The 15,966-nt window shown below is 38.9% G+C and overlaps 1 protein-coding gene and 1 long non-coding RNA gene across 8 annotated transcripts in view; both read left to right on the top strand.

Annotated features, from left to right (window-relative positions):
• add3a (adducin 3 (gamma) a) overlaps positions 1 to 6,665 on the top strand; it is a 100,500-nt gene extending 93,835 nt beyond the window's left edge. For all 7 annotated transcript variants that reach the window (XM_084416686.1, XM_084416690.1, XM_084416687.1 and 4 more), the window contains one exon: positions 2,396 to 6,665. In XM_084416686.1, coding sequence (XP_084272812.1) covers positions 2,396 to 2,643 — 248 coding nt within the window. In that variant the 3' untranslated portion in view covers positions 2,644 to 6,665. The remainder of the gene's footprint in view (positions 1 to 2,395) is intronic.
• A 6,021-nt stretch (positions 6,666 to 12,686) lies between these two features.
• LOC311295817 lies at positions 12,687 to 15,759 on the top strand. Its single transcript, XR_014628391.1, has 3 exons — positions 12,687 to 14,467; positions 14,609 to 14,686; positions 14,876 to 15,759. It is a non-coding gene; the product is annotated as an uncharacterized lncRNA (long non-coding RNA).
• Positions 15,760 to 15,966: the final 207 nt, after the last annotated feature.

Below are 15,966 nucleotides of genomic sequence, written 5' to 3' on the forward strand. Positions count from 1 at the left end.
AGTTTTCAGTCATTTCTAATAGTTGAAGCTGTAATAAAATATATTACATGAAAAACTTTAAAAGAAAAACTTAATTTTGGAAATTTACTGAAATAAACGAGTTTAAGTTAAAGGGATTACTCCACTTTTTTTTGAAAGAGGCTCATTTTACAACTAAAGAGTTGAGTTTTTCCGTTTTCGAATCCATTCAGCTGATCTCCGGGTCTGGCAGTACCACTTTTAGCATAGCTTAGCATAGATCATTGAATCGGACAGGGCCATTAGCATGCAGCAGGCGTAATGATATGACGCAGCGCCTAAAAATAGTCCCCAGCTCAGTAACTTCCAACATGACCAGGACTAAGTTTGTCTAACCTATTAGACCTATTTTCAGGCGCTGCGTCATATCATTACGCCTGCTGGACTCATGGTACGGCAGCAAAGTTTCTTGATTATTACGCAGGAATGAGAGTATATATTAGCCTAGAAAATCGCAACTTTACATTTTCCGTCGGTCTTAGTACACGATGTAACTACAGAAGAGTCAAGTTTTAAATAGGAAAAATATCGAAACTCTTTGGTCATTTTTTTGAGAGAGATGCTAATGGTCCTGTCCGATTCAATGATCTATGCTAAGCTATGCTAAAAGTGGTACCGCCAGACCCAGAGTTCGGCTGAATGGATTTGAAAACGGTAAAACTCAACTGTTTAACTCTGGGGGAGTTGTATCCCTTTAAAGGATTAGAATTAATTATGATGTATAAAATGAAGTAGGCCTATAAAAATGTGTTAAAGCGAATAGAAATAATTAAAAAGCGAATAAAAAAATGACAAAAGCACACAATTACGGAAACTGAAAATGAAGAATTCAAATATTGATAAATACTGTAATAGTATAATACTAAAATAACACTGAATCGTAGTTTCGAAACTAACTGTCCTGTTTGTTTTTAAATCTTTTTGCAACATGTTAAAATGGGTGTTGCAAAAGGTTCTGGCAGGATGTTGCAGGACGTTACCTTCTCTTCTGTGATGTTGCCTTTGTAGAAAACAAGCAATACCTGTTTTCTATTATAGAAGAGTAAATATAAGTCATCTGCAAGAAGTAGAGACCCCTACGTAAACTAGGAGATGAAGCCTTACATACATGAGAGAAATCCTGCTATGCGTTCACACACAGCGGGGATAAAGTGTGGCATGAGGTGGAGAAACAGGATGCGTTTGCCCTAGTCTCTCTGAACCAGTTGCATCAAACTCACTGGTTACCCAACCAGACGCATCACACGACCGCTGATGAACCATAAACAATTGAGGACGCTTTCAACATGTTTATCTGAAGTGTAGGTCACACTCCAGCCAGGACATTTTCTTGCAATGATGATGCAACGTTTAACTTCTGTAACCTTAGGGATTACTAATTTAGACGGGAATCTGATAGTCAAAAACCTAAATATTAAATATTCATAAGACTTTGTATAAATTATGCAGTAATCACCTGGAGTTATACGCTTAACTCAATTTAAAGCAAAATAAAGCAGTTAGTAAGTTCATGAAAAAATTATGATAATCGCAAAAAAAATTTTAAACTACAGGTTTATGGTTTCCAAGCAACATTGTTATTCATAAACAATTTTAAATAATCTTTTTATTATTTTTTGATAACTTCATAATTAGTTTATTAATATTAGGATTTAATAATAATGCAGTAAATATTCCACCACCATTAACCGTTCTTCACGCAAATAAAATAAAATTGATTAGTGCACTTGTTGCCTTTTTTTTTTTTTTTACTTAATATCAAATTTATTCTTTTTTTATTAGTTAATACATTTTAATAATAAATTAAAACGATAAAAGCTAAATTCTTCTGGCAAATAAAATAATTAATTAGCACGGTTTGTTGCTAAGCAACATTTTAGCTTCATTGAATAATTACATATTTTATGATTTAATATTTTAGTTTTTTCTTCTAATTAGCTTAGAATTTATTAGTGCAATAATTAATAACCACCTCCTCAATCAAATCTTCAAATCAAATAAAATAAAATTCATTAGCACCCATCGTAACTGAAAGAATTGTATTTATTATTAATTAATAATTGTTCTAATAATTAAATTTATTAATACAATAAACAAAACAAACATATCTTAGGGCAAATAAATAACTCATTAGCACAACATTTGGCTGTTTATGGTTGCCAAGAATCAATATACAGCAATTTGAAGAATTTTATTATTGTTTTTATTATTGTTATTATTAGTTATTTTTCTAATAATCATTTCGGTGTAATTAATAAAACAGTAAAAAAAAAATACCCACCACGAACAATTCTTCTGGCAAATACAATAAAACGTATTCATACAGCTGTTGTTATGGTTGGCAAGTGTTGATTATGAATTATTTGTGTTGTTCCAGAGAACCACACCGGCGTGATGCTGAACGGCAAAGACGGGCACGGCGACGAGGACGAGCTCATCAAGCGCGTGAGTCAGCTGACCACCAGCGTGGAGAGCGTGGAGATCGAGGTGCGCTCGGGGGAGAAGATCGAGGAGGCTCTGACGCCCGAGAGCTCGCCCTCCAAATCACCCAACAAGAAGAAGAAGAAGTTCAGAACCCCGTCCTTCCTGAAGAAGAACAAAAAGAAAGAGAAAGTGGAAGCCTAGAGGAAGAGAGAGAGAGAGAAAGAGAAAGTCTGTCTTTCTGTTTGTCGTTTTATGTTTTTGAGTTTGTTTTTGTTAAGGTTGTGTATGACAAAAACATGGCACGTTACATTGGGAGTCGAATAGATGGGAGTAACATCCGTTCTTCAGAGATGTGCCGCGTTCACGTGATCATAAGATGAGTTTTATACAGGAAGAGAAGCGAGGGGAAACTCCTGGGAAACTGGCTTCTCTCACCTGATGGACTGAAAATGTTTCTGTACGTAGTTTCCTAATGATTTTATCTCGTTGATGAGCCCATACTGCATTTGTTTTTGTTTTTTTCTTCTTCTTTTTCATATTGTATGTTTATTAGATTCTCATACAGACCTTTTATGAGCCCCTTTTCTATCCGCCACGTCATCCCTCATGGTGTCAGTTCCGCTTGCGTTGTTTCTCCAGCTGTAGGTGGACGGTGGGCGTAATTGGTTACACTACACAGGAGACGCTGAGGAATCACACTGGAAACCGTTCTGGGGTTATTTTAACAGGGTTTGTTGTATTTGCTTCCTCTTCGCTGTGATCGTCGGTGTGAAATTGAGCAGCGCGTGTGATGATCCTGTGTAGAGCCTCCTCTCCGTACTGTTCTTTGCCAAACGAAAAGGTTTAAATAGCATAAAAAGCAGAGCAATCACGTTTTAGTGAACTGTAATTTTGGTTTCGTGAAACATCCACTCTTTATCTCTAATGAAATATTTTAGCTTTTTTTTTTTATTATTATTATTATTGAAACAATTTAGGTTTTATCCGTTCAGTTTTGTACTCGTTTCTATACTTTAACAACGTTAAACAAAACAAAACAAAATCTTGAAGCATGTTTTGCTAGCCTGAATTTGTATGGCTGATAACGTAGCGGTGCCTGACTTCTTCTCAGTCGTGTAATAGCTCAGATTACTAAACACGTGTAACGAAAATATATGAAAAACTGGAGTGACGTTAATGATATATAAATATATATGATATTTTTTTGTGCTGCACTTTTTAATGTGGTGTATATAACAAAATGTGTCCGGATGAACTCGGCAGTCGAGAGAGAGAGCGAAAGAGGCGCGCGATATATACGAAAACATGAGAAATGTCTTGAAAAAGGGTGGAGAAGGGAAACTTGTTAACATATAAGAAACAATATATATTTGTAAACTGTATTTTTGAACAAATGTCTCTGTCCCAAAGCAAAGTACAGGGCATAATGGCTCTCACGGGGTCTACGGTGGGTTCAGATCTATTTAGTGTGATTGATTCCCATCCTCATAGAGGCTCATTACAGTGCTCTGGATGACGACATCATTCATTATGCCACCTTATGACGGCCATCACCACCCAACAGGCTTAAAAGTCTCCAAAGCATCAGTGTTAATATGATTTCCCTGTTTGCATTGTACAGTGTGTTTTTTTTTTTCTGTCTGAAACCGGGTCGATTTGCTCCTCTTCCCTCCGCCAGATGAAAGCCGTGAGTTCAGAGGTTGGCTTGTTCGGCTTGTTTTGAAGCGCCCTGTCCCATGAGACACCACAAATGTGGACAGAATGTACTGAGTTTCGCCAAAAAGCTAATCTCTTACGCTTAAGATTAGCAGTTTGACCTCAGTTTGAACCCTGTTAGGCCCGAATGTGGTCGTCATACCCGTAGGGGGAAGGCGAAACCACCGAGAAAGATATATATCCCAGTGGGCAATGTGAAGTACTGGCTTGGGCACAGAGAGAGAGAGAGAGAGACACACTTCTAAGCTGTGTAAATAGCATGTGGTTCTGAATGCGGGCCAGACGTGGATTAAAACACATTTAAAGCTGCACCGGGTGTGAGTTTAGAGCGACAACTCGGGAGATTAACTCATTTTATTGCTTTTAAATTTTCTTGCTGGTTTCCTTATTTTGATTTTTGGCTCGTTTTGCTTCAGTTTCCATTGTGCACTGCGTTTTTTTGCTTTCAGGAAGTGTAGTTCATACCCTACTAGCGTTAACTGGAACATGCATCACAATCTCGTGTTAATTTTTTTTTTTTTTTTGCACCTTGTTTTTACTAATGCCTCTCTGTTGTAGTCTCTGGTTCAGAGGGCCTGTTTGCTTTGGCACGCGAGTTTGAGCCAAGCCTCCCTGTGAAATCGAATATACACAAATGGTTATCTAACGGACTTGCTTTTAGATGTATTGCTAATCAGTGTAAATTCACAAATAAACTATTTTAAGAAGCAAACGCTGCACTCGGAGTCTGTGGGGGACGGAAACCATGCTACATTTCACTCCATATTTGTTTAACATTCATGCATCTGTTTACATCAATCATTGCAATTCTCAGTTCTTCATATGCAACCATTTCACAGTTATGAAATGCAAATGTTTACGTCTAACTAAATGGGAACATTTGACTTCAAAGGTTAGTTTACCTCAGAAAATCGTTTACTTGCCCCCTCGTGTCATTCCGATCCCAGATGTACTGTGGGGACGTGGGGTTGTGGCACGATATCACATTTTCACTGCACGATTATTGTGGTCTTCTATATTGTGGTATCAAAAATAATAATTTATCATGAATCGAACTCAAAATACGAGTGTTTGGAAGCAGAGAGAGTTTTTAACCATAAGTGGCCATTCAGACGAAGCGTGTTTTTGCGCTTAAAAACACAAGATGCAGGGCAGTGGAATGAAACAATGAAAAAATACAGCGATCAAACGCGTCCGTCTAGTGCGTCTTCACATAGAAAAACTGCAGTAACAATATTACTGTTATCGCCAATACCGTTATATAGTTCCCAGTCCTCTAAAGTCATACAATAGCTTTCGGATGTCATTGGTATCCAAAAATTGGAGCATCAAGATCGATGTCATTTGGTTCTTGCGTATCTTATAGCCGATCGCTGCAAATTTGACTATTCAGCAGAGAACGAACGGTGTTCGAGAGTGATGTGTCATGCATGCTGTTGATAAGCACTCGGAAAACACACAGACTCGCCTCTCGGTTTGTAAAAACGAATGTAAAAGTGTGAGCTTGGAATGGAGGTAGGAGCTTGTTTTGTGTTCCACACAGTCTTATGAGTTTGCAATGGCATGAGGGTCAATATGTGATGACAAGAAACCGTAGTTTCACTATGATGTGTAAACAAAACCACCAAATTATCACTGTGCTTTTCTCACTTTCCGTTCTGGGATCTCTGACACAGCAAAAAACCATGTTGCTAAAAGTCTCGTGTAATAATGAGCCCTCCCTTTCCCTTCGCATTTCTGTATGAAGCACTTTTAAATCGAAGAGTCCCGCTTTTGCTTCTAACACAAATATGCACCGAAAACTACCAAAGACTACAGTGAATTCTTTCTCTTTACAGCAAACAAAAACTATGCTTTTACTTCACAGGGAGACAAGAATATGTTGAATTTTTAACATCCATATATTAACATGTAATGCTCAGAGTTTGAAAAACCCAGTCTATTCTTCACTTTGACCTCTCATGGACTGAATATGCATCGGATTCCTTTTGCACAAGCAACAGACTGTTCGTTTAAAAAGCAGGCGCTTCACTATTGTGTTTGTGCTGGTGTGCCTTTCTGTGTCTTTCCCATGAATGGAACAACTGAAATATGCAACAAGCTTATCGAGGCTGTGCGCGTTAGTTAAACTGTGGGCGACGGAGTTGGCGGCAAACATGCTGATTGTGGGTCAGTTTCGCTGGTTTAGCCGACAAAGTGGTCAGAATCAGGTCAGGAAAGGCTGATTGTAGATCAGTAGTCTCGCTCATTTGCTCACATTTGCACATCTAATTTGATGATCCTCAATCGACTCATTTGACTCTCGTATAGCTCTCTCGAGCCGTAGAATAATGCTGCCCTGAGGGCTGATCTCGGGTCGGACCCTATGCATAGTGAAACTGCTCAGATTAACCTCTATGGTGACCCAAATATTATCGGCCTTTTGATTATTTTGCCCGTGCAGATGAATGTTTTGAAGATGTTTTGGTTGTATATGAAGCATCAAGATTAAATGGAATTGAAACAAAGCGGCCTTGTGATTTTTTTTTTTTTTAAATTGTGCTCATGTTTTAATCCCTGCTTTAAAATGTTTACAAGCCACTGTCATGTACGACATGAAAATACACACTTAAGATGGTGAAAGTCAGTAGATGTGCGAGATGCAGGTCCTTATCAAATTTCCAGCTAACTGGTGAGATTGATTACTCTCCTAAAACCAATATTTGCTTCCCTTTGGCACTTGGTCGGTGTTTATTTTGCACCATTTCCAAGCACTAAATTCTATGTAAGCTTGTTTCCACTACAGAATTACAAAACAATATATATCTTTTTATCTCACAATTGTAAGTTTACATCTCGCAATTCAGACTTTTTTTTCAGAATTGCGATTATAAACGGTTATAAACTAGATACAAATTCGCAACCTGTGAGAAAGTCAGAATTGCGAAGTATAAACTCGTAATTGTGAGGTAAAAAAAAAAAAAAGTCAGAATTGAGAGATACAGTATAAACTCGCAATTGCAAAGGGAAAAAGTCAGAATTGCAAGAAAGTCAGAATTGAGAGATACAGTATAAACTCACAATTGCAAAGGGAAAAAGTCAGAATTGCAAGAAAGTCAGAATTGAGAGATACAGTATAAACTCACAATTGCAAAGGGAAAAAGTCAGAATTGCAAGAAAGTCAGAATTTTGCGAAACAAGCAATTGTGAGAAGTCATATTTGTGAGAAACTCAGAATCGCAAGAAAAAAGTCAGGATTTTGAGATATAAACTCGCAATTGCGAGAGTCAGAATTGTGAGAAACTTAATTTGAGATATAAACTCATTTAAAGGACAAAAGTCAGAATATTGAGATATAAACTCATAATTGCTAGGAAGAAAGTCAGATTTTTGCTATTAAAAACTGGCAATTGCAAGAAAAAAGTCAGGATTTTGAGATCTAAACTCCCAAATAGCAAGAAAATTCTGAATTGTGAGACTCAATTGCGAGATATAAACTCATAATTGCGAGGGAAATAAACTCATAATTGCGAGATATAACCTCAATTGCTAAAAAATATAAATAACTTATTTATAAAAATATTTTAAAAAACGGTGTACTGACGTGTTTCTGGGGTTGAAACAACAATCCTTCTGACGTGCATTTATATTTATTTAGTGCTATAAATGAACTATTAGGAAGAGATGATCGGTTCACGCTTCATGAGGTTTTACAGCGATCGGTCGCCGTACAATAAAGAGTCACAAAACAGTATTTATTGTTTGAATTTCTTAAACGACAACTTGAAAGCTGAGACTTTATCTCAATAGTCACGTGCTCCTGCACTGTTAGCCCGGACAAGTTGAATCTACTTAAAAAATGTGAGCAAACTGGTTGCCCTAAAATAATAGTGTAATGGTAACTTAAAAATTCGAGTTCTTTTAACTTAAAATGTTTTGTAATATCAATTACTTTGCATTTATTACACATATATAGTATATTTAAGTTCAATGTACTAAGCAAGTTAAATTTGTCAATTGATTTATTTTTAATTTGTTAAACTAGGAAATTTAAAAAAAAAAAGCAAATAAACGTACATTCATACAAGTTTCTGTTTTATTTCAATTCAGTTCCAAATTTTCAGTTGAAATGCAACAAAACAAGTTTTTTCCCTGCCCTGAATACATTTCCCTCAAGAAAAACTAGTTTGTTTTAACAAATTAGCGTATTGTTAAGCATATGAACAGTCTATCTCAGAATCACAACAAATTGCACCAAAATTATATGGTTTGTTTACACTCATGAGTTCACAATATGTTCAGTATTTAACTTTGGGTGCCAGCTCACCTTTTCCCAGGCTAAACATGTAACATGTAAAATGTTTTTCATACAGTATTTCATACGAAAAAAGCACACAGAAGGCCTGAGATCGGTCAGTTCATCCATCACCAAACATCCTTCCAAGTCGATCCTCCCTCTAGATGGGTTTAGCTGGAGTTCGTGTCAGCTGCATCCTAACAGAGGAAGATAAATATAGTAGAGAAAGATAGACAAATATATTATCATGTCAGATGATTACCAAAGTCACATGCTGCATTTACGCCATGTCGTAATTACAGTAAATCACATTGTCAGTGTCCTCTTTGCTTCACGATGCATTTTCAGAATTGAGAGTTTACATCTCGCAATTGTGAGATAAATATGACCTTTTTCTTTTTTTTTCTTTTTTTATTCAGTGGCGGAAACAAGCTTCCATAGATCACTGATCATACCGTCCTAGATAAACATTGTTAACAAGCAGCGTTCAAATGCAATCTAAGTAAACATTTCCATGTAAGCAGTTGTTTAACCATGCACATGTGCTACAGCGAATCCCAAAACCCGGAAACGTCCTTCCTGCCGGGACGAAAGGCTCCTCGGCTGCTTTGTCATTGTGTGTTTGGCCCTATGAGCTCATGCCTGCAGGAGCTGTGGGAAGTTGGTCAGTGGGCCGAAACATCAGCCCGTAGACAATACAGCCTTTCAGAGCCGGGGCGTCCCTGGAGAGGAGAGAGAGAGAGACGGGACAGCGCTTTGTGGCCGTATCGTTTAGATGGGCTCTCGTGGAAGACTGCAGGATCTCGACATCAAGCCGAAGAGAAACAGCGAGAGGAATTTGGAGAGGGGGTGTTAGAAAGAGAGAGAGAGAGAGGACGGGGGTCTCCAGACGGTGTCTTGCTGTGAGTGTCAAAACAATAAAACTGCTCAAGTCCAGATGGATGCCCCGGCTAACGGGATGAAACGGGAGCGCTCCCTCTACAGGCCACTGAGAGCTTATAGGGGGAGGAGGGGGGAGGTTTGTTTCAGCAAAACCCTTAAAGAACACAGACTCCCCGTTTCGTTCTTTCAGCTCTCCCACGTCACTCCTGCCCTCCCAGAACAGTTTGTTCGCACACGCTCACGGACCGTCCTGACTGAGACGCGATGTTCTTCACGAGCCTCGCCAAGTTCATTGTCAGTCAGCAGTGCTAGAGGACCTGGGTTATGTGGAGAATATGGGTTATATACTGATCTTTAAAATACACGGTTCTACATCTGTAAGATGACACATTCATGAGAAGAAAAGTATCTGATAATGTATAATTCATTTTAGGTTACACTTTATTTTAAGGTGGCATTGTTACAGTGTACTTGTACTTTTAAGAACTAATATGAATTAACTATATGTATTTATAGGGTTACGTTTGGTTTAGGGTTAGTTGAATGTAATTATGCATAATTTATAGTTATTACTACAGTAACTACATGTTACAAGAACACAAACCTAATTTTATAATAATATATTAAAATTTTAGATATTTAGCACAATTTTAAAATATGAATATTTTTGATTAAAAAAAATGCTAAATCTTGTATAAAAAGGAGACAAATAATTTATCAAATATATTCATATTTTAACATATGTGATGAATATTTAAAATTGTGACAGTAAAAAAAAAAAAGCTGCTGCCTTAAATTTTTAAGTACAATCAACTTGGATGTTTAAGTCATTTCAACTTAAATTACATTTAACTAATCTTGTATAACTTATAAAAAAGGAGACAAATAATTCAAATTACTTAATCATCCAAGTTGATTGTACTTAAAAATTTAAGGCAGCAGCTTTTTTTTTTTTACTGTCACAATTTAAAATATCACATATTTTTAAATCTTTAAAATATGATTTTTATTTATTTAATTATTTAATTAATATAACATTTAATATAATAACTAAGAGTATTGTATACATCATTTAATATGTGTTATATTTATTTATTCATTCATTCTGTATATATATATTTGTCTGGATGTCTACACCAGTATATTTTATGTCCCGCTTAAAATGGGCTCTTTGTGAACAGATCGCATTTCGGTATGATCACATTGGTATGATATTGTGTTGATATCATTTCCTCGGGTAAGGAGTCCTACTGTGAACTGGTGTCCAATGGGCAAGACATCTGGAGCAGATGGTGTATAGGAGTCCCCCCAACCACTTCAAGGAAGAAGCCGTCCCGTCCCTGTGCCAGGGGAAGAGAGAGGCAGACCCCATCCAAGCCTGAAAAGAGGTCATCAGGGTCACTGTGGAGGGAGGCAGGAGGATGTCCCAACTCAGGGACAATGCCTTTAATGGAGACCATGGCACTGCAGGTCCTCACACACACACACATAGACACAATCCCTAAGCATCGGCCTACCCACAATAGCACATGGTGACCTGGCTCACACTCTCTCTTTCTCACACACACAGTGTAGGATGACAGTGTAGGTCAGAGAGGGTTAATCAGGATCAGCCCTTGCGCTCTGCACATTGTCTCCCGAGCGTCCCGCTCCCGTGTTGACCTGAGCCAGGTCAGGTTTCTTAAGTGACAGAGATGGATGTGTGTGGGTACAACACTTAGACACCCCGAAACTCTCAAGGTCTCCATGTAGAGTAGGTGCATATCAGCTACTTTTAAAGATCACCTTAATAAAACGTCCCATTGAAGCGGGTGTCCTGAGACTGCACCTGTTGCTGTGACTCTGCAAACAGCAGGAAAGGCTAGCATAGGCTGTTTACAAACTTGTAGAAAAACCAACAGGTTTTGTTTTGTATTACAAACTGGTGCTATCCACCCTTCCTCAAAAAAAATGTAGCATATAGCATCTTGCTTTAGCTAATTTAGCTTTTTAAAACCAGTTAGTGCTATGCTAAGCTTGTAGGCTAGTTTGTTAGCTTGCTGACTGAAAACACAAAGAAAATGATGTGGTATGTACTTTAAAGTATTAACATTTTATCATGATTGTGACTAAATAAAACAACTTGGCTTTGATGAGGAAGGAGAACAGGATTTTGATGACACCTGCGAAACCATGATTTTATACTTGCTAATGCTAGTCAGCACAGCAGCCGCGTTTCCATTACCCTTCAAATTGCGCGAATTGAAATACGCCCAATGGAAACACGTCAAATTCTCAAAAACTCCCATTTATCGCAAAAAAAGTTTTTACGCTCGGGTCGCTCACATGAGGTGGTTTTTCAGGCAATTCAAAAAAGAAATATTTCGCAAAACTGCAATGGAAACAGTTTTTGCGCATTAACAGGTCAGCTGACGTAGATGACGCGGTATGTTTGGACAGAAGACGAGACAGAGTTCTTTGTTAAATTCATAAAAGACAGAAGAATTACAGGAATTCTGGATTCTAAACCTCAAAGAAATGCCACTATCAAGACCTCGAAGCAGAAATGAGGGAGAAACACCAGCCGCTCCAAGTGTAAGGGTCTTTCCTTACCATTAATGGTAAATGGACTGCATTTATATAGCGCTTTCATAGACCTATGGCCACCAAAGCGCTTTACATAGCCTCACATTCACCCATTTACTCATACACTGACGGCGGTGTCAGCCATGCAAGGCACCATCCAGCTCGTCAGGAGCAGCTGGGGTTAGGTGTCTTGCTCATGGACACCTCGACACTTGGTCAGGTGGAACCGGGGATTGAACCACCAACCTTTCGGTTTGTAGACAACCTACATGAACCACTGAGCCACTGCCGCATTAATGATTGGATAACACACAAACGTCTCGTTCGATTAATAATAATGGCCAGTGCAGCGGCTGGGATACACCTACCAACATCCAGTCGCCATGATTTTTGGAATGACTTATCGCGACGTTAAATGACGTTTTAGTCGCATAACATCGGTTAATGGAAACGCCGTCATTTCGCAATCGTTTTTTGTCGACATTTAGAAAAAAAAATCGCAAAAGTTTTGCGCAAATTTGTAATGGAAACGCGCGCCTAGTGGCAGGTGCTGTCGGAGGAGGGTTCTCATTCTAGAGAGCATTATAAGTTTGTATATCCCACTGCAAACAAATATTTGTGCATTTTAAATGTTAATGTAATATTTTTGAAGTAAATAAGCATGCTAACAGACATTAACTAAAGGTTGCAAAACTGTACTGTAGTCACAGCTAAAGGCATTGGGTAGGTTTTAGCGTGACTGGGACGCTGTATTGACCAAACAGCAGCCAGGACTAGTATGATCCATTTCATAATGGCTATTTTACAACAGCTTTGTTTTATAATTAGAAGTGAAGCGTGCAAGTCAAAGTACATTATACTGCGATTCCACTTAAGCCGAGACTAAAATTAGCCCCTGTCAGACTGTAACTGGCCTCAATCCGAGTCTGTTTCAGAGAGAACAGAAGCTTCTTGAATTGAAGCCAAACAGATCCAAAGCTATGTCAGCAGTACGATGATAAACACGCTCCCATCAGCCCTCTAAATGAGGACAGGCCGCTATGAGTATCTGAAGGGGATTGTGTTTATACAGAATGACTTTGCAGCAAGACTCGGCACTGGGTTCTGGCTCCGTCTTCACCAGTCCCTCTCGGCCTCCTTCCTAAATCTGATATTAAAAAGGGATTAAGGCACCCAAACAACACTGCCAATATCCGGCTCTATCTCTTCCTCCCTTCACCAGCCGGGATAGTTCAGGAAAAGCGAGAGTGTGACAGGAAAAATAAAAGGAGTGAGTCACGCAATGTGTCTCCCTTGTGAGGGAATGGAGGGGAGCGAAGGGAAAAGCATGAGATCATATTTGCGTTCATTTTGTACCTGTTGGTTGTCTCTATCCTGTAACGCAATACTGTGAGAGCCACCCTGTCCTGCAAACTCTCAGGATATCTTAGCGTGCACAACGGGGACCGATCGGCCATCTAATCCAGGACGACCCTGCGTCATAACACACACACACACACACTGGCCTCCTTGTGAGATAAGCCCATTGTGTATGTGTGTAATGCATCAGCCTCGGGGCAACTATATCGAGCAGTAGGTCACACTGATGCCATTGTGTTTCTCGGAGGGGAAAAAACAACCATTGATCAGTAACCCGACTCTGCTACTATGTAACGTGTTCTGATCTCTATGGATTCCCTAACTGTACCTGGGTATTTGTGTCAGTAGAGCAGTGGTTCTCAGATGCTTTTACCACAGGAGCCAGATTTTACACTGGCATCAAGAAGCCACCCAGCAAAGTACCCAAATTGCTTGGTATAGCAGTTGTTTTAGTAGGAGGCAGCCAGTAATCACGCTGGAAAATTAATATTAAACTTATTCTTCCTGGTCCATGTTGGTCATTTGCTGGACCAAGCTGGTCTTCAGTTGGTCAACCAGTAATGTTCAGTAAACATGACTGCTTGATATGAAGAGCTGGGACAGTTGTTGGTTTCTTGCTGGTCCAAATTGGTGATGAGATGGTAGACCATCTTGGACCATCAACAAACCAGCTCATACCAGGGAATCTAGCTGGGTTTGGGAACATGCCTGGTTGACCAACTAAAGACCAGCTTAAACCAGCTAATGACCAACTCAGGCTGGCAAGAAACCAGCAACCATGTTGGTTCAGCAAACAACCTTGTTTGAAGTAAACTACAGTTATTTAACCTACTCTGGCTCATATTTTCCTTTTCCTTTTGTAATTTTGTTCACCGTTTTCAAAGATTAAGACTTGTCACACAACTGCTAATCTACAGCATCTACAAAGTGACAGATGAATTGACAAGCGGGAGGCGTGATTTGAAAACTCCCATCATAAAGAAATCTGTCTGCAAGTGCTTGGCTTTGCTGATTATAAAGGTCAAGTTCTAGATTTGTCATGTTGTTTTGTTTGCAGGAGAGATATGATGTTAGACCTCAGGACGAGAGGCAGTGGATATCAGCCTTGCACCCCAAACCACACTGACCTACTTGCAGCAGAAGCCGAGAGTTGCCACTTCCCCAAGGACACGTGGTCTCTGATTTAACAAAAACAACCCAAACTGTTCAAGACCGAGAGTATAGCAGGTGCAGATAAGCCAGAAATAATGAAAAAGGCGGTAAATTCAGAGAACATTGACTTGGTTCACCCAAAAATGGTCAATATAGAGATTAATGTGACAGCACACAAGTAATATAGAAGTATATATGTTTACTCTTTTGTTGCAGGGAAACTAGCAGCTTGGACATTCTGCAAAATATATCTTACAGGCAAAAGAAACCATTCAAATTTGGAACGACATGAGGGTGAGTAAATGACTGGTTTTATTTGAAACATTTGATGCCCTCATCATATCTGTTTGAGTAACCTTGCTAGTTAACAGATGCAGTATACTGTCTGTCTCCTTGACTAGTTTTGGGTAATTCCTCATTCCCAAAATACACAGTTAGCTTTCCAAAAAGAAATGCCACACTCTCTCACTCTCCTTCTTGCAGATGTCTGCGTTTCCCCAGCCCACATTCACCCCACCCTGAAGGCCATCTGCACCCATTGTCTGGGGCAGTGGATGAGGCTCCACCACCCCCAGCATAAACACACAACCGGCTTTGAGGAAGGGGGCAGGGGTCCGTAATTCCAACTGCAATGGAGAAAAATGACTTACTGAGCAGTAAAACACCAGCTCAATACAGACCTAAAGCAACTAATCGCTCTTCAACAGAAACTATCCTCAGCCCACAGCTGTGCCGATCCTTTCTGTATGAAACTTTTATTCCTCTTTCTTTCCTACTTTGTCTATTTATTACACCCCCCTCCATCCTCTTGGGACAGTATGACAGTGGATGTGCGAGACCGAGATAGCAGCAAAGAAATTGGTCACCCAGATTATGATTATTGTGTTTATAGTGATATGGAGATCATAGCTCAGGAGACTTTTTTTCAAGATGTTCCTTCTGCAGTTCCTTGGGAGAAATTAAAAATAGACACAAATGAGACAATAACTGACATACAGTACAAGTTCAGAGTCGTCATCGTGCATAGTATAGTTCAGATCACTTGATCTTAAAAGAATTTTAAAAACTAGTTTGATTTCATATCTTTGACATCTTGGTTGCAACACTCGAGCAAAACTCGAAATTAAAAATGTGAGATTGCTGGGAGAAAAATCGGAGAAGCTGGAGAGCAAATGTCTATGACAGAACTGGAAGTGTGGGACCTGATAAGAGGTTGAGAACGGAAAAACAATCCCTATGCAAATTATTGTATTATCATGCTTATTCATTTTAACCCACTTTTAAAATGGTGGAGAAAACGCTGCTTTTGTTGTTGATGTCAAAGTTTATATATCCAATTAAACTCTGCCACATTTTGGCTCAAATTCATTTTGCCAACATGGACAGGTTATCATGACTTCACCATTTAATGTCGGGAAATTTTTTGACCTTTAGGGTCACAACAGCTGGTCACTGGGGCAGTATCCTTAAAAGGACAATTTTGCATCTAATCTACCCCTAAAATGTGTATTAGAGTTGTAATATGTACCTTTAAGTTACTAGTAGGAACCTTTTAGAAGTAAATAAGGTACAAA

The sequence above is a fragment of the Rutilus rutilus genome (assembly GCF_951802725.1).
Source record: "Rutilus rutilus genome assembly, chromosome: 8".
NCBI classification, from domain to species: Eukaryota; Metazoa; Chordata; class Actinopteri; order Cypriniformes; family Leuciscidae; genus Rutilus; species Rutilus rutilus.